Source organism: Manis javanica, chromosome 5 (assembly GCF_040802235.1).
Source record: "Manis javanica isolate MJ-LG chromosome 5, MJ_LKY, whole genome shotgun sequence".
In the NCBI taxonomy this organism is placed as follows: Eukaryota; Metazoa; Chordata; class Mammalia; order Pholidota; family Manidae; genus Manis; species Manis javanica.
The window spans coordinates 130,220,707-130,239,335 of NC_133160.1; the positions used below are offsets into that span (position 1 = coordinate 130,220,707).

The 18,629-nt window shown below is 32.8% G+C and overlaps 1 protein-coding gene across 10 annotated transcripts in view; it reads right to left on the minus strand.

Annotated features, from left to right (window-relative positions):
- EXOC1 (exocyst complex component 1) overlaps nucleotides 1–18,629 on the minus strand; it is a 60,409-nt gene that overhangs the window by 5,828 nt on the left and 35,952 nt on the right. For 6 of the 10 annotated variants that reach the window (XM_037018714.2, XM_073237574.1, XM_037018711.2 and 3 more), the window contains 8 exons: nucleotides 17,296–17,445; nucleotides 11,213–11,318; nucleotides 7,212–7,256; nucleotides 5,759–5,922; nucleotides 5,062–5,166; nucleotides 3,851–3,927; nucleotides 3,094–3,322; nucleotides 1,146–1,329 (listed from right to left, as the gene is read on the minus strand). In XM_037018714.2, coding sequence (XP_036874609.2) covers nucleotides 1,146–1,329; nucleotides 3,094–3,322; nucleotides 3,851–3,927; nucleotides 5,062–5,166; nucleotides 5,759–5,922; nucleotides 7,212–7,256; nucleotides 11,213–11,318; nucleotides 17,296–17,445 — 1,060 coding nt within the window. Of the gene's footprint in view, nucleotides 1–1,145; nucleotides 1,330–3,093; nucleotides 3,323–3,850; nucleotides 3,928–5,061; nucleotides 5,167–5,758; nucleotides 5,923–7,211; nucleotides 7,257–10,278; nucleotides 10,303–11,212; nucleotides 11,319–17,295; nucleotides 17,446–18,629 lie in introns of all 10 variants that reach the window. The other 4 variants (XM_037018712.2, XM_037018709.2, XM_037018713.2 and 1 more) reach the window with 2 other exon arrangements.

Below are 18,629 nucleotides of genomic sequence, written 5' to 3' on the forward strand. Positions count from 1 at the left end.
AAGATTAAACGGGTATAACTTTCCTGTATGGCAACTTGACAAAAAGCCTTGAGATACATACAAACCTTTTGACCCAATAATTTCATTTCTAGTAATTTACTCTAAGGAAATATTGGACAAGTACACAAAAGCATAAGCAAGAAACTGGAAACAAACTAAATGTATATTAATAGGAGATTTGGTAAATAATAATGATACATGGAATACTATGCAATTATTAAAAATGATTTTGGTTATCTACATAGGCTGATAAAGACAGACACTGGGATTATAGAGTAAGCAGGTTCTAAAACGGCATGTAAGATATGATAACAATTTTTATATTAAACAACACAAACCCACAGCCATACAATACATGCATATATGAGGGAGGAAGGCACTGAAATGTTTAGAAGGATAAAAATCTCTCCATGATGAGATTACAAATCATCTCTATTTTCTTCATGATTTCGAAAATCTGTTTTCTGATTTTTGGGGGTGTGTATTTAACATGTATTACTTTTCAATCAGACAAGGCAAAGTTATTTGGAATTTTAAAAGACATATTAATCACACAAAATCCAATCATGTAATATCTTTCTTTCCCTTAGATGATCTTCTACTGAAAACAGGTTATATTTTTAGCTTTAAAAAAATCCCTGAATATATGCAATTAGATAATCTGTTTCAAATTAAATGAAGCATCCACACTATTTCTGTAACTTAATTGTGGGATCTGACATAGGAAAACAGTGAATTATAGTATTTTAGCATTAATCTACTTCATGTGACAGATATGAAAACTGACATCTAAAGAAGTAAATCGATTTGCTTAAGGTTACACAGACCTCATTACCTATCATCTCCAGAAGACTCTTGCATTTTAAAATGCAAATGTAATCTGGAAGGTCATTTTTTATCTTTAAAAATGAATTTCAATTTTGCCTAGTGATAAGCCCCTATGAATCCTAAAATATAAATGGTTTCAGGGGAATATGAATGGGTTTTATGTACTGCTTGATTTTCAAATTCAAGAAATCTGTATCTCAGGAAACTTAAAAATACTACAGAATATGGAAAATAATAAAAATATCTGGCCCCCAGCTTTCAAGTTACCAAAAGTAATAACCAACCAAAAAATTCTTAAGAAAATAAAAAAGGCTTACCATTAACAAATACTCCTCTAATAAGTTTAGTATATGCTTTATCTAGATCTCCACGACGCTCAGCATTTTTAAAGATTGATTCTGCAAGTCCAGCAAATTCTTCAAATTCAGCAACAAATGGAAGAATTCCTACTTTACTCTTCTTTGAGATCTTTACTTCTTCCATTTGCCTTATTTGGTTACTCTAAAGTTAGGCAGAAAGCAAGGGATAGAAATAGCTAAGCAACTTAGAAATAACACGTGAGTAAAAATGTGTATCATAGAGGTGAGACACAGTTTACTACCTAGAACATTTTGGATGTTTACTAATTAAAGACTAATACATTGGGGATAACTAAGAAAACTACTCCCATTAAAAAGTACATATATTTTATTTAAGAAAATAAAATCAAGGAAAAATCCAAATTACTTAAAACAAGATACAGTCAAAGCTTGTGAACTTCAAGTCTGTTTAAAGTAAACACAACCAATAAATATAAATATTTCTATCACTTATGAAAGATAAGTATAAGGCAATTGCCTATTTTGGGGCAGAACAGTTGCGAGAGCACACACATCTCTCTTGTTACTTCTGGTTGGTGGCCATGTGGTTTGAGAACTACTGTCATTTTCAGTTCTTATCTGTCTAAACTTTGTTTTGATAGATAGGTTCTGTATTTTTTGAGTGTGAGAACAGAGAGGGAGAACAATCATTTCTATTACAGATTTGCATTATATAGTTTCCCATGTATCTATCAGTTACTTATTCTAAGTTCATCAAAGGGCTTGTGTATAATGGTGACAAAGTGCAAAAGGGGTGTTTTGTATAGACAGAATCTAGCTCTTTGGATTCAGAAAGATTCATGGATTCAATTATGGTTCTGTGTACCTCTCAGGAGATCTAGATCTATTCACATTAAGAACTACACTTATACTGCTGGATCATTTTCACTTTCTACCTTACATTTCAATGTCTTGAGATCTTACAGGTATAACTTGAAAAACAAGTAACAGGTGGATTAGAAAAGTAGCTGTTTCTAGGTTACAAGTATTAGTATTGGAAAGCCCTATGTGCACTGTCAAACATTTCATATTGTCTTTATTACTATTCCACTTCATCAATATTGGTAACTGCGAGGAACAAAAATGGGTGCAGCAGAGAGGGTAGAGTAAAATCGCAGCACTGAAACCAGACTGTCTAGGTGTGAATACAACTCTTATCAGTTTAAAACTGTCAACCTGGGGAAGATAACATAGCCTCTCAGGTAATCTACCATATGTTAGGGGCAGGGAAGAGTTTGGGATGATTAGGTAAGATAATGTGTGCAAACTGCTTAGATCAGTACCTGGTATATAGTAAACATGGATTTGTGAATGCTGGTCTGTTGTTATTAAGCTGCATGAACATTTCTGTTCTGTGTGGCATTTAAATGCACAGGATGTAATTATAGCCTGAATGTACTTTAACATTAATAGGAAATATTCTAAACGACATTTGTCTTCTCTGGCTTTGTAACTGACAGGGTAGAAACAGTGCATTCATTTAAGAAAAGAGCCATCAATGAACTAAACCTCAGAAAAATAAAATTTCTCTCCAGCTAAAGGTAGTATCATTTCAAGCTGACCGTCCAATCATACAGTCTCCAGAAAGACATGGAGGTTATTCAGTGTTTAAGGCTATGACTTTGGTGTTAGCTACATATCACTGTATTACTTGTCTATCCTTTTTCCATGGCAATTTAATGCAATCATATCATTTTCAAAGGTTTAGGAGTGCAAATCCATACCACTGTAGTGTGAAGAAGCCTGGAAAGCAAATTAAATGCAGTTAGGAATGTGACAGACTGCAGAAATCCCTGTGAACATTACATTCCCCAATGGAAAGCTGGAAATCTCTTGATTTAAATACATTTACCTATTTTTTGCAATGACTAGAATTCTAAGTTTTAAAAAAATCCAAAAACCTTACAATGCATTTGTCAAAGTTCCTTTTGACAGTCACCAAAACATTTCCCAAGGTAGTACTCAGAAAAGAAGCAGGGTCCACGTTTTGTGCAGTCCACACATGATGACTCATTTTGACCAGCATGTAAAGGGAGTTAAAGCTATCAATTTTGTCTCCTAATGCAATTAGGTTGTTCAGTTCTGGCTCAATGCAGCGAAATATTTTAATCATCATTTGACGAATCATCTCTCTCCTATTCAGAAGACATACAAAACATAGAAAGTTATTACAAACTTCAGCTGTATTCATCTTTAACTTTAAGCCACTGGGTATATACAAAATGACTAAAATTTGGTATTTTAACTAAAAATATCCAAATATGATGAACTAGCTTTTCTACAACAGTTTACAATATAAAAATATTTGTTGAGGAGTTACTTTTGTCACTTAAAAAACTTATGTCACTTCTAAAGCTGGGTCCTGAAACGTACTTTGTGATTACTGAAAAACATGCAATTCAAATGCTACTTCCTACCAGCAAACATCAAAACAAAAAAAGCATTTTTGTGATTACTAGAGCAAAGAAGAGCTGAAAAGTCCTGCAACAGGGCCAGTTTCAATTCAGTAAGATGTCTGATGAGACAGTGGGCACGTATGTTGGTGCTCTGAGTGCTGTCAGGTTACTGAGAGTCATCTGGACTTCTCACTGAGTTTCACTCCCCTATGGTTAATTTAAAAGTTAATTTTCTTTCCAAAATAAACAATAGTAACAAACACATACTCAGATGAAACAGGCAGTGGTGTGCCAGAATTATGTTGCCGTGATAATGTTCCTCCATCTAGGTCCTCTGCTTCAGTCTGCAAAAATTATTCAGGTACTTTACATAATAAAAAACCAACAATTTGACTAGTTCATATAGCAAAAGCCTGCTCAGTCTTAAGATTCCTAAGAGAGAATATATTGTGAAAAATAATGATTTTTAAAGGTAGTATTACTAATCAAACTATATAACTTAGAATGCTGTTTAAGAATGTCTGTGAAATGCTTTGTTCTTAGATTTCATCTGAGAATTACTGTAGGGTGAGGCATGTTTGAGTGCTTGCCTGTGAGGGAGAAGCTGGGAGTGAGAAGATACAGGAGGCTCAGAGCGGGTTTGGGAATGAGAATAATATATGGTGTTTCAGGAAGGATCCATAAACAATTTTCAAGAGAGAGTTTTAAAATTAATCTCATCATTCTAATAAGACTTTGGCATTTAAAAAAGGCCACCAAGAATTCTTACAGAAGCTAGTAAGAAAATTTACTACCATTCCCATTTACAACAGTAAGTCCCCAACCATTTAGATAATTTCTCATTTATTTTATGACTATTTATTTGTTAGTTCTCTTTTTAAAGATGACCTTAATTTAAAAATAGCTTTATTTGCATTGTGCTTGTAATAAATCCTTCAAAATATTCTAGCAAATCTCGTTTTATTTTGTTACATTTATGCTACCTGAGAGGCATGCTGAACAGTTATTACTATAATTGTACAGATGAAAAAACTGGGAATTAAATAATTGGCTTAAGGTCTCATAGTAACAAAGTCATAAGAAGAGTCATTTGAAGCTCATTTCGTTTTCTTCTGTTTTTTTTTTTTTTTTGGTAGACCAGGGTATATACAATAAAACGTCATTTTTAAAAAAACAATTTTTTCTTGATGACTACTAAAATTGCTTTTTAAATGATGTTTTCTGTTAAGTAAATTCAGACATCTTTTCCCCTCACTAACTTAGATAATGTTTAGGTCTAAGACAGTCCGGAATATTAAATTAGATGCCCAAATTCTATCACTGTTTTTAATATCTCACAATATTACAGAAATTATTTAAAACAACCTTACATCGTAAATTCTTTCTTTCCCTGTTCTGATACTGAAATCATGACAAAGTCATTAGGTAATTATGCTACAGATCATAAACACTAGCCAATAAATAATCGTGAGACATACCACAGTTCCAGGAATACTCTGATGCTGCAGCTTGAAAAATTTACTAATGAAGTCCTGTTCTGCCAGACATAGAGGCTCCAGTTCACTGAGGACCTGTTCAAAGATCTGAAGGAAACCAGAAGGACCTACAGTGAGAGAACTGCAACACCTGCTTAATGTAACATTTCACGTTCAATTCACTTTCCACAGGTACTATTGATGCTTTACTTAGAATCTCAACAGAATCCCCAAAACAAACCCTCTCAAGAGTGACAGGACAATGCAGAATTACAAAGATATCACGGGGCCAGACATACCTAAAAGAAAACTCACAACAATTATTTATTTTAAAATTTGGAAAGAGGAACACAGAGATAAACTTTTTAATCCTATTGAATGCATTGAAGAGAATAGTTTAGCTTCATAAAAGCTGTTACTTCCTTTTTATGTTGTATTTACTCACGGAACTTATGCTTGATACATAAGAACTTTATGATTTATAACAAATTTTAATAAAGCTGTTATGTCATGTAATTGATGGTGCACATTTCACTTACCAGTTGACTATTACTTTTTCAGATTCAGAACTGGAAAGGAAGACATGGTTAATTAAGAGAGCCAACAGAGACCAAATGTTTGACCACACTTAGAGCAGTAACAAACTGCTGTTAGAAAACTAATATTAATGTTTAAGAAGTCACTTGTTATTTTATTTTACCTTATCAAATTTGGTTCTGTCAGCAACATCAAGATCAGAGGCAGACATGTTTCCCATATCCAACAATGAAGATGATTGAGATCTGCGATTCCCTGAACTCTGAACAGTAAGTTTATTTAGACTAGAAGTAGATCCAGTTAATTTCCCAGAACTTCCATGAAGACCTAAGAAATAATAAAACTCTGTAAGTTGTGACCTTCATGAATAAAAGATCTGTAGCACAAATTGGGGCTCTCTTCCACTGTCTTGGTCTTCCAGGGCTCTTATTAGCTACTGCACAAGTCTGCCACATGGCACAAGCTATAGAGTGCCCTCTTTCATTAACATTTATGTCCTATTCCTGAGCATATTGTAAAGAGTAATGAAACCACACAGATTTACAGAATAGGACACAAAGGGATCTTAAAGATTACATTATCTATGCCCTGCCAGTGTCACCATAAAACTGCTTGATACCATCTCTAGACTAAAACAGATGAGGATTTTTTTTCCCATTAAGAAGACATGAATATCGATAAAAGTCGCTGACTATTCCCCCCCCCCCCTGTGCACTAGCTAATATGACTTTGTTATATTTCTGAGGAAAACTGCCATATCCTGATATTACTCGCCTCCACATTAAATCAACATATTAGAGTGAACAATATGACGCTGCTAATACTCCTTTTTGCCCTACAAAAAAAGTCAATTACATACGATTCAAACCAGAAACTCTGCTTTCACAGTAAGTGAACTGATTATAGTTTTTTAAAAACTAAACAAAGAGAAAAAAACACACCGAAAACTTGTCATATTTAAAGCAGAACTAAAATATAATAAATACTAGTGTAACCATATTAATTCAGGACATCTGTGTTTAGGTATAAACATAGGTATCCATTATAGCCATGAGAAAAAATGAGAATAATATATGGTGTCCCTATCCACCATATATTTTAATGGACAGTATCCTACACACATCAAGGAATTAAAGGATTTTAAAAATTAAAGGATTCCATTTTTACAAGAAGATGTGACATTTTCATTTAGAATTAAATATAAATGACAAATAATTTAAAAAAATTTTTTCTTGAATATTTCCCAGTTAACCTGTATTACTTGCTGATGGCCAGAAGGAACAAATGAAGACATAATAAGGACAATTAAAGACAAACTTTCATTTCATTATGTAAAATCTGACCATATCTGTAAGAATTTTTCAAGTTTTTAAACACAGACTAAAAACAGAAGTGTAATGGTTAAGTCTTTCCATAAATTTCTGATTACCCACCACATATTTTTAACTATATTACATATTTCTTGGATGTAGCCATACAACTATTATCATGTTGGATTTTTTCACCAATACCTAGCAATCAGTATTTTTGGTGTACCTTTTTCAATATGCATGTAATTTGTAGGCATTGAACGAATATGCACTGAGAATACCTACTAACACACTCAGCATACTCACTCTCGGTTTCCTGTTTGACAGCACTTTCTTTTCGAGGCAGTGTAGCTGTGATGGATTAGGTTGCAAGCATCAAAGACAAAGACAAGTTAATAAACTGCAATTTGCACAAACCATGCACAAGAGGAAGTTAAAGCTCTAGTTTAAAAGACACATGCAAAGAACCATGAGCATCAAGTAACGAGAGATGTAACATACGTTTAGTTGGTCAGCTACTGTTTGAAAAATTATCTGAGGGAAAAAAATTTACTAGTCTTTCAATGTATTGCTTTTACTCAAATATTCACGTAAAAATATCTGTACTTGTAAACCTTCCCACACTTTTAAATAATTACTTTTCTTTTAAGTTTATGAAGTTGGTATACTTAACCTTAAAAGACTGTATTTGCAAGTTTTGGTTTCTGAAGAAAATATATTCAAGGAAATAATTTAATACAGTGGAAATTTATAGAATGAAGTTTTAAATTTAGACATTAAATGCATCAACAATCTTGTCTTGGAAAGCACCTGAATTCTATTTAATTAATTTTATTAAATAATTTTTTATACATCTGATTAATAATTTTATACTATGTCTGATAAAAGATGATGAGTGGGGCTTTTCAAAATATGAAGCTCAACTACATAGTAACTGGCTTTGTGAATACCTAGAATGAAAGGTATATACCAGAATACTAATTACCAGGAGATGGGTCAGTGGAAGGGTAAAGCCAAGGGAGTAAACCATTTAATACAGGAATTTGAGTTCTTTTAGGGTCATTTAGTATTTCTTTTATCCTATAACTTCTCCCTATACAGTATATATACATTAGATCAATCAAGATGTGGAAATCATCTTGTGAAACATTCTAAACTCAAATTAGAAGTTAATATGAAAGGCAAAGAAATTATAGAATGAAACAGAAAATTAGAGACTATAACATAGAAATATTTTAAAAACAGAGAACAGTGTGTCAACTGTCACTATTTGTGCGAAACTTCGAGACTAAAGCCCAGATATAAGCTATTAACTTGTCATACATATCTTCCCAGCTTTGGCTACCTGAAGCTCAAAGAAATATGGAACAATAAGGTTACACCGTAAAGTGCCAAGCAGGAATCTTGCCAGAGCTACTAGCCAGCCAATCTGAACAGTCCATTCTGGTGGTCTTAGGGTGTCACTATACTAAGTTCACCAGTTCCAGAGAAAAGCCTAATATTTCATGTACTTTTCTTTTTTCTTCCTTTTTTTAGTAGCCAATAATGAATACAGAGTTACTAGTACTGCCTATTAAGTTACAATTTGGGGATCATAAGAAGTCTATATTATTTATCATTAGCAAGCAACAATATTCAGGTAAACTTATCTTTAAATAATTCCCACTAGTCTATAAACATCATTAGGTTAGGGGCTTTGCTCGTTGCTGCATTCTCAATACCTGTCAGTGCTTATTATATATGAGGTAAATAATACATATTTATTGAGTAAATCTTCTAGCCAGCACTGATTTAGTCTTGTATTCAAGACTTCCTTTGGAATCAACAAGATTTCTTAGTTTAGTGGAGAAACATAGATTGAAAAAAATGACCCTGGCATACTGTTTTTTTCCAGATTTTTGATAAATAAGAGGGAGGCAGTAAGTATGTAAATGCATACATTAATGGATTAAAGTGCTGTGTTTGTGTATTCTAGCTGTAAAAAAAACTAGTGATTTTTAAGTAATCACTAAATTTCCTTTGCTTGCCATTTCATTATGTGTATCTATTGAACACAAAGGGGGAAAACAACCCACCAAAATACCAATCTTGGGGGGGTAAATATCAAAGTAAACCTATTAATCAAAAAAAGCACCTAAATAAAGACCTATCACAAAGAAAAGATATTTTACTGCGTTTGAACATTATTTTGAATTATTTGAACTAAGTAGATGTTATAAAGACTTGAGTCTAGACTGGTTCAAAAAGAGAGTATTCCCTGAATCTCTGAACCTATAGTGATTGTACAATTTCCTTTTGTAAAATATATTCAATCTGACTTTCTATTCTTATTAGCATCTATGACTCAGCATTTTCAAAGTAAAAAACAAAATAATTTAAGCTTTATGCTTAATTCTGATTCACTGAAGTTATCATTCCAAAATTTCAGGTTTGTTTTAATTATAATTATTATTAAAAACTGATTTAAACATAATTTGAATCATGGAAAAGATGTCTTTGAAAAAACATTCTACCTTATTTAAAACTTAAGTCATTTGTATTTAACTTGAAATTTACTTTTAAATGCTAATATATTAGATATTCACAGATGAACCAAGTCTTTTTATCTTAATTCTGTTTATTATTTAGTATGTCTTCTCCTGTAGCTGATGATATCAAAATAACTGAAACTTTAATTTTCTGGTGCCATCAAATATCACAAATTACTCTCTTAATGTTATTTAATACAGAAGAGATATAATTTTAATGCTGTTTTAAAACTATAGAAGAGTCTTCTATACTTGTATTATGTTAATTTAAAATTTTTAACAAGATAATTTAAGAACTCAAGGGGTATGAAAAAATTTAGGTTTCAGGTTAATACCATGATACCATTAAGATAGTATTGTACTTGATTTAAATCATATTTTTATCATGCCATTTATCTGAATGTGAATCTTAGGCTTGATAAAGTATAATGAAACTGGGATTAATTACTTCCTGAAGAATTTTAGAAAGATTTCTTTTACCTCTAGTTTTCATATACTAGAGTTCTTTCAAAATAAAATGGTTCACTAACAAGTAGTGACAAAAAACACTTAACATGTAACTGCCATTAATACACTGTTTACTAAAAAAGAAAACAAAGCATAACATATCCACAGTGAAACATTAACAAGGATATAAACACACCGTGTTTAAGAACAATTAACCTTTAGGATGAGTTAGCATTTCCGTTTCCAAAAGCCTATTGTCCCAAGATTCTTATTACTATCTTTCCCTAAGTGTAACATATTTGTACACAGATTCAATTTCAAAAGTCTGGATTAGTAAAATCAATATATTAGTGTTGTATTTAAAAAACAAACCATCCAGTGAATTACAAAATAATTACCCACTAAAGACAGTCTTCTCTGTCCTAAAGGAAGGAATGGAAAGATGTGCTGTCAATTTCAATCCTATTTTCTGATTACCAAAGTTGCTTAGGGCATAGGCTCCTTTCAACAAGCAAATGCTAAACTCATTATACTAAAGGAGCTAGGAAGACACACTGAGGAGTACACACTGTAGCCATTTAAGGCCAGGTTTTGACTTGAAATAGGCACAGAACTCCATCCAAAAGGAACTCCAGAGATGGGTACATGCAAGAGCAGAATGTGGCCTTGGCAAATCACCTTCCTCCCAACTTTATACTTTCACTGGTTATCCTTTCAAATCATGTTTTTGTCTGTTTAACAAATTTAGAAGCAACAGAAAAAACCATGCTTTAAAAACATCTCTTTGGAAAACCAAGGTATATTTGCAGCAGAAAATTTGGTAACATTTTTATAGCTCCTTTGGAGAAAATATTACAAACTTTCTTTTTTGATTGAAAATAGCCAGTGAGAAGTAAGAAGCCAGGAATCACTTTCATTTCCCTGCGGAGAGCAATGCCTTAAGAGATCAGTGTCTTGCCCCTCTACTGTCATAAGAGGTCTTTCAGGAAGTCAGAAACTGAACTATCAATGTGTGTCTCTTAAATCTAGTATTTTCTCTGCCAGATTTAGTATTTTCTAGCCAACTCCTTTTTCTATTAACAAATACTTTAAATTATAGCATGAATATACAATTGCTGTCAAATTCACATAATAGAGGATATTAGTAAAAAACATATTTACAGATGTAAATATTTGTTCTATGAAATACCTATAAATAAAGCCAATACATTAGTCTCACTTTTATTAATTCTACTGCATCTTCTTCCACCTTGCTTAAAAAGCTTTAGAATTATTTGTCATAAACAAAACCATTTTTAATAGAAAACATTGAATTGAGGTGTCTAAGCTTACCAAACTTCTTGCTTTCTTTAGTTGTACCAGTCATCTTGATCTTTGCAACTTCAAAGAAGTCTTTAATTTCTCTCTCATACAGTCGTGATAAATAATCCATGTAATTCTTAAAATAAAAGTAACATATACTTATTAATAAAACAAATATAACACTTCACATTTTCAATGCCCCAAAATCCTTCGTGCTTGTTTTAAATTTTGTGGTTTAAAATTTTGGTGTATTTCATAGGACCTAAAAATCCCAGGAAGAAAAAAATAAGGCTATTTTCTGTCTTTAAAAAAATTGAACAGGCCATCATAACATTAGCAATTTATAAAAATATGAAGTTGATCATAATCACAGATATTTTCATTTTTACATATTATTTCACATATTTTAAATACAGTTGCAGTCATAATATATAGGATATTTGAGTCAGAGCAGTCACATTTCTTCAGTCTCAGATTGCACAGTATTATGCTTTGTTGACGTACTACCATTTAGTAAACCAAACTCCTCTAACAGGGTCATGCAAGTGGTTTCAATGTTTTGCTATGATAGACAACGTTACAATAAGCTTTTCATCTGTAATGAATTGTTTCCTTGGAATAATTTCCTAAGGGTAAAATTACAGGGAATTTTATAACTGTCCTCCATACTACCATGTTGCTTTAAAAATGATTACACCAACAGACAGTGTCAATGGCAACAAAGGAGTCCTTTCAGTTTCACTAGGACCCTGTTGGTATTGCCCCAAATAGGTTATTTTCAATAAGAATTTATTTACAATTAGTACATCTTACATATACACAATGGAATATTATTCAGCCATAAAAAAGAAATCCTGCTATTTGCAACAATATGAATGGACCTAGAGGGTATTATGCTGAGTGAATAAGCCAGGCAGAGAAAGACAAATACCATATGATTTTACTTATTTGTGAATATTAAAAAACCCCAACAAAATGAACAAAGTAGCAGTAGATTCATAGACACTGAGAAGTGACTGGTGGTTACCATGTGGGAGGGGTAGGGATAGGTAGGTGGGGACAGGATAAAGGGGCACAAAAATTCCCAATCATAATATAAGTTGGTCACAGGTATGGTAGTAGAGCATTGAGAATATAGCCAATGATTCTGTAACACTTTTCTATGTTGACAGATAGTAACTGTAGTAGCTGGGGTGAGGATTTAAAAATATGGGTAACTGCTGAGCCACTGTGTTATATACGTGAAACTAATATAGGATTGTATATCAACCATACTTAAATTTAAAAAAATTAGTACATCTTAGTTTTCATAAACAATTTATTTTTTAAAAAACAAAATTGATTTCTTAAACGTTCATTTGAACATTGAAAATTGATGTTCAAATGAAAACATCTATTATTTAGCATAGAAACTCCTATCTTCATCATATCAGCTTACCATTACATAAAAATATTTTATACTCTCAGGAAGGATTCTTCAAAGTGGGAGACCATCTATTTTTCCAAGTCCTAAATTAAATACCATATACAGACTTTGACTTAATTTAAATAAATTCACAGCAGAAAAATTGTACCTAGGTATTCTTTAAAATGTATCATTAATCTAAGCTTCAACCTCCTTTATTATTTCAGATTAATACCTGCTTTGAACATCAAGTACACCTTTCAAAAGGTATATATATTATGGAAATATCTGTATACTGACTTAGAGTTTACTGATTTTCTTATTTTATAGATACATCCTTAAAAAATAGTGTTTGGATGAAACATTTTATAGATCCTGCTTTTTTCAATTTGTAGGTTCTACACATTTCCCACATACTCTGTCAAAAAAGTTAGACTAATAGGCAATTCTTTCCTATGATATTTCTATAACTTTAAAAGCAAATATAAATAAAAATAAAACTTAAAATTAATTCCTATTTCACTGGGCTGTCTCTCTTTTTCAATGTCTCATTTTTTTTAAGTTTAAATTCTCATTAAAAAATTGATCACTGCAAATCAGCAAATGATTGACAATGGAAAATTAGCTTTGCACCATTTGTAAAATGTTCATCAATGGTTTGTACTGAAATTACTCAGTATCAGAGACTGCATTCCAATACCCAAATTATTTAATGTACACATTCCTACCCAAGCAATTAAACAGTTTCAAAAAGCTATTTTTGTATCTAGAAAACAGCCACTAGAGCAGGCTATGGAAAATCACTCCCTTTTTCAATGCATCTTAAATGACTGGATACTTTTTTCCCAGGTACTCAACAGAACTTACTAGTGGGGAAAGGTCAGACAGGTGTGCCTATCAGTTAATTCATTTACCAAACCCTAAAGGGTGTGCCTCACTGTGAATACGTATTCCTCTTATACATCACACAACTTAAAATTTAACTGTCATGAGTTTAAATATTGTTATCTTAGGCAGTCTTTTCAACTCTGTTTTGTGCTGGCTGTACAGTCTCACAGGGATTTCCATGTTTTACATTTTCTTCACACTAAAAGATAAATTCCACAAAGGTAGAACTGAATTTGAGAGAAGATGTCTGAGGAACCTTCAAGATTGACTCAACGTCAGGAGGTTATGAATAGAGGGAAGCTCATTTCCTCTCCAAGCATGGATGGACCATCTCTATCATTAAATGCTACATGTATTACCCAGAGCCACAGATAGGAGCTGTAGTCCTGGGGAGAAGGATACCTGGGCAGTTGAGTTCATTACATGACCCAAGACAACCCTATTTTCCGTAGGCTCTTATCTTGTATATAGAAGTCAGGGCTGTGCTTAGATTCAGCCATAAGTTGGCCTGGGGCAGGGCCTCGTGATTCTTATCCCTAAAGAATTTGAAACAGGCTTTCTTTCCTGCTTCTGCCAAAAAGTGTGACCTGTGTACACCAAATCAAGTGCAAATTGTTATCTGGATTTAATTATCTTTTTCTTACTACAGAAATGCTGGTTTGTCTGTTTCCTTCTTTCATTTATTTTTTTCTCCTTCCCTTTTAGTGAAATTTCTGTTTTTGACAAGTTCAGTAACTAAATTAGATTATGAGGTAAAATACATAGCTTGTCAAAAGTTCAAACCACAAGATCAAGTAACATTCCTGGGAAATAAGTAATTTCATTTAAAAAAGCTCATTAGTATTATCAATTGAAAGCATACTGTGAGTGGAGAATGATTCTATACATCATCTCTAGGTTGATTATATAATGTCTATTTTCTTCACTTTACATTCATGAATACTGAATTATATATGAATATAGGGCAATAATACTGAGAATACAATTAGGCAAAAAGCTTATTGATTACTTATTTGAATATTCACTAGGGGACAAAGCACTTGTTGGCACAAAACTCTTAAGGAGATACAATAATGTTTAATTATTCAAAATACTAATCTTCATAAAAGTTCAAAAGGCAAAGAATTCCAGTAAAGTAAATAGTTTTCCTTAAGATATCTCCAAATCAGAATTCTGTTGAATGAAACAAAACAAAATATAACACAACAATAGAGTTGTATTACACTTACTAATTCTGAAGAGTAAAAATAATAATCTTACTTAAAATAGCTAGCCAGATAAGGTGTATATAAACACCTCAGGATATTTATATTCTTTTTGAAAAGCATTTTTAATTCAAAAATATTATTTATTTTGCCAAGGTTTATATCCCCTTTCTTATGATCTCAATTTAAAGGTAGAGGAACCAGATTTTACTTTAAATGGGCAAAAGCACTTTGAAGAGAAAATACATACATGAACACTGACATGTAAGAATGTCCTTTTGCCAAATATGTTGATATCAATACATTGATAGGAATGTATAATCTGCCTTTTTCTTATCATAATGCTTCTCATTAATTTCTACCTAATCCTCTACCTCTCATGAAGCATAAACATGAGATAGTGGATAGGAATTACAATAATGATTCAGTAAGTGTAAAGGTGGATTCATGTATAAATATTGGTTTCCTGAGAGAATAATCTTTATTTATAAAATACTCTGAAAAAGAGCAGTACTTTGTGAATAAAAGTAGGAAAAATTTTTGCTAGCAAAACTAACAAAAATAACATGAGTTTTCTATCTAAATTCTCTGTTAAGAAGTTTTTGCCCGTAAGCACACAGAAGAGCCTTTACATTAACAATTCCAATATTTTCACTCCACAGAGACAAAACACATCACTCTTTTCAACTCAAGAACATCTTTTAAAAAAAGGTCATATTGTCCACATGATTAAATTATTACTAATTACAACAGCTTATGCCTATTTGGAATTTTTATTTTTAAACTCTAAATTCATAAAAATTTACAGATGAAAGACTTCAAATGTTTCCCAGGATATTTCAGAATTTTAAGTAAACTGCTCTTATATGTAATACATAAATATAGCTATTTATATATTTAAGTTAGGTAGCAATTCCTTAGGTTCCCTAAGTGACATGGCCATTTCCAATACTAAATAAAGGTCACAGCATAAGTGCCAGAAAAATACTATAACCATGGCTTCCAGCTACAATGGCCATGTATGAAATATACGTCAGATCATGCCATTCCATTGTCCAAAGTCCACCCCCAACCTCCACCCAATCTCTCCCACAGTAAAAGCCAAATCCTTACAATGGTGCACAGTTCCTTTCAGGTCTGCCCGCTCCACCCAACCTTAGCTCTCCTACTTGCTCTTCTCAGACCCCTGGATCACTATGCTCCAGCCACACTGGCCCCCTGGCTGCTTCTCAGGCATGCCAGCATGCTCTTGCCTTAGGGCACCTGCACTGTGCTTGGAAAGCTTTCCCCCAGAAACTCCCACTGTTCATCCTTGCTTATCTTTAGAATCTGTGCTCGAACATCACCTTATTCTCATGCCCTATTGAAACTGCAGCCTTCTCCCAGCCCTAGCATTGCTTGCTTTTTCTCTAGAAAACTCAGCAGCTCCTTCTAACATACCATATAATTGATTTTTGTCATTCAGAATACATGCTCTGAGAAGACAAGCATTTCTCTGATCCTTTAGTGCTCTGTCTCTAGCGCTTAAAACAGTGTTAGCACTTAAGGGTATCCATTTGCTGAACGAACATATCAATGAACGACACATCCTCTCCAGTTGCTGATGTGTTGTCAGTGGTATATACCACTGCTCTCCTAGGTTCCGAATCCAGCAAGTTTGGCATCATCCTGTCCCTTCTGTCCTTAGAGTCACTCTTTTATGTTCTCTAGGCCTACCACTTATCTTTCTGATTTAAGATTTCATTTCATTTGAATTATTATACTAGGCTCTTAATTTCCCTCATCCAGTCTTCTCCCATGTAAAAGGAATGCTGGTTAGGGCTCAAGGCTCATCTTTTTCCATATAATTTCTCCCTGATCCAGGATATGAAATTCCTGTTTCAGTCAGGTTTGCCTCCTTATTGTCCTGAGAAAATGATGTATTTTCTTCCACCTTCGTCTGCACTTCTTATTCCTCATCCTTGGAATGCTCTTTTTCTTTTAGTTAGTGTACTAATCCCATTCATTTAAAACTCAATTTAAGTCCAGTATCTTCCGTGAAGTTTTCCCCATGGTTTCAGGATAGGGATTTCTCTTCTCTAAACCATCATGTATTTAAATTCATTTCCAGTTTAGCACTTAATTTTTTGCTGATTGTCACAAGTATAATTGTTCTTCCCAGTCAGACTCAAAGCTCTTTAGAAGTAGAGGCTTGCTTGTTAGGCCGTGTGTGCCTGGAGTAGTAGAATGCTTTGTACTTGCCTTACTGAACAGATTATCAACTATGAGAAGAAAAATGCCTCACTCACACATCTTCATACTCCCTAATTTCTATACCGCACATAAACGAAACTCAGGAAATAACTATAGTGTTTAATTAAATTGAATGATCCTTTGGGCTAGAGTATGGCCCAATACTATAGTAAACTGAAGTTCAAAATTGAGCTATTCTTTATCCAAGTAAATAAAATAAATGTTCTCCCTAGCTAATGAGCACTCAGTAATTGAATTACTTTCTGCTTTGCTAAGTATGTGCTACAGTATTTCAAATGTCACTTGGGGAACTGAATATATGACCTCTTGACTCTTAAAGATTATGCTCTCTACTCAGCAAGTAATTGATGTCAAATCCATACCTTTGCGAGTCCCTCATATTTTCCATAATCTGTACTCTTTAGCCACTCCATCAGTTTGGCATATCGGAGCAAGTCTCTATGAAATGGATGATGGTTGGGTAAAGCCAGTTCAACAGAGTGTTGAGCAAGAGTTGAACTCTGATCATGACCCTAGAGTGAGTAAAAAAGTAAATTAATACATTGACAGTACAAGAAACATTGTTGTAACTGAAAATCTAAACAATGACCAAATGTGGCTGAGCAAAACCAATAGGATATAGAAAAATAAATAGCAAGTACTTGTCTTCTTTCATCATCCTGTGTATACAAACTGAACATCACTACCATAAAATAATCATAGACATGCGAGAATGATGCTGATAAATCAACTAGTCATTTCATCTTCTAAATCGAGTTGAAAATGTTTTGATCAAGTTTATTTCTCCCATACCATATCATTTTACAATTTATTAAGCAAATATATTTCATGATACAAACTGTATTAAGAAACATACCAAATACGTAAGTCATTCAGAACAAATTTTCTACAACATATGGTATTTCCATTAGAGTCTACACCATATGAAACAACAAATAAAAATATATAGAACATAGAATTTTTGAGTGAGGAAAGCCTATAGATGATTATATCCTAGACCCCTGGATAATCTCTAACAATAATGTAATTTTAGTTCTTCCAGTAATTTGTTAAGTAAGTAACTACACATGATTTTTAAACCTTGACAAGACTTTTAACAAGTAAATTAGTAAGTTATCTAATGGCCTAAGACAGATGATGTATGTATCCTGATGTCTGTTTTGGAAAATACAGACCCCTTAGATCATTTGATCTAAAAACATGTTCTAGAAAAAGAAATTCAAAAGGTTAAGTGATTTGCTTAGATCACACTGGAGGAAAGCTAGAATTGGAATCTTATTCATGTGAATTTCACTTCTGTTTTCTTTTAAAACATCTAACAAAATCATTGATCCAATGTGGTTAGACTTGCAAAGGTGTGACATTTACCAAGACTCACTGTTGGCATAGATGTGTGGAAAAAGGCATTTTCATGCACTACTGTTGCAAGTAAATTGCCTCAGCTTTTCCTGGGCATCAATTTGGTAGTTTACTAAAATATACCTATTTTTAAGTACATACTCTTCATCAGGAAATTTCACACTTAAGAGTTTTTCTAAGAGGAAAATACTAGTAATGAGCAAAGATATGGACAAATAGTTGGTTATTTTATTATTGTTTAGAATAGCAAAACTGCAGATGTCCTAATTACTCAACAGTAGGAAATTGGTTAAGTAAATGATGATACAGCCATATGCTAGAGTGCTTTACAGCCATT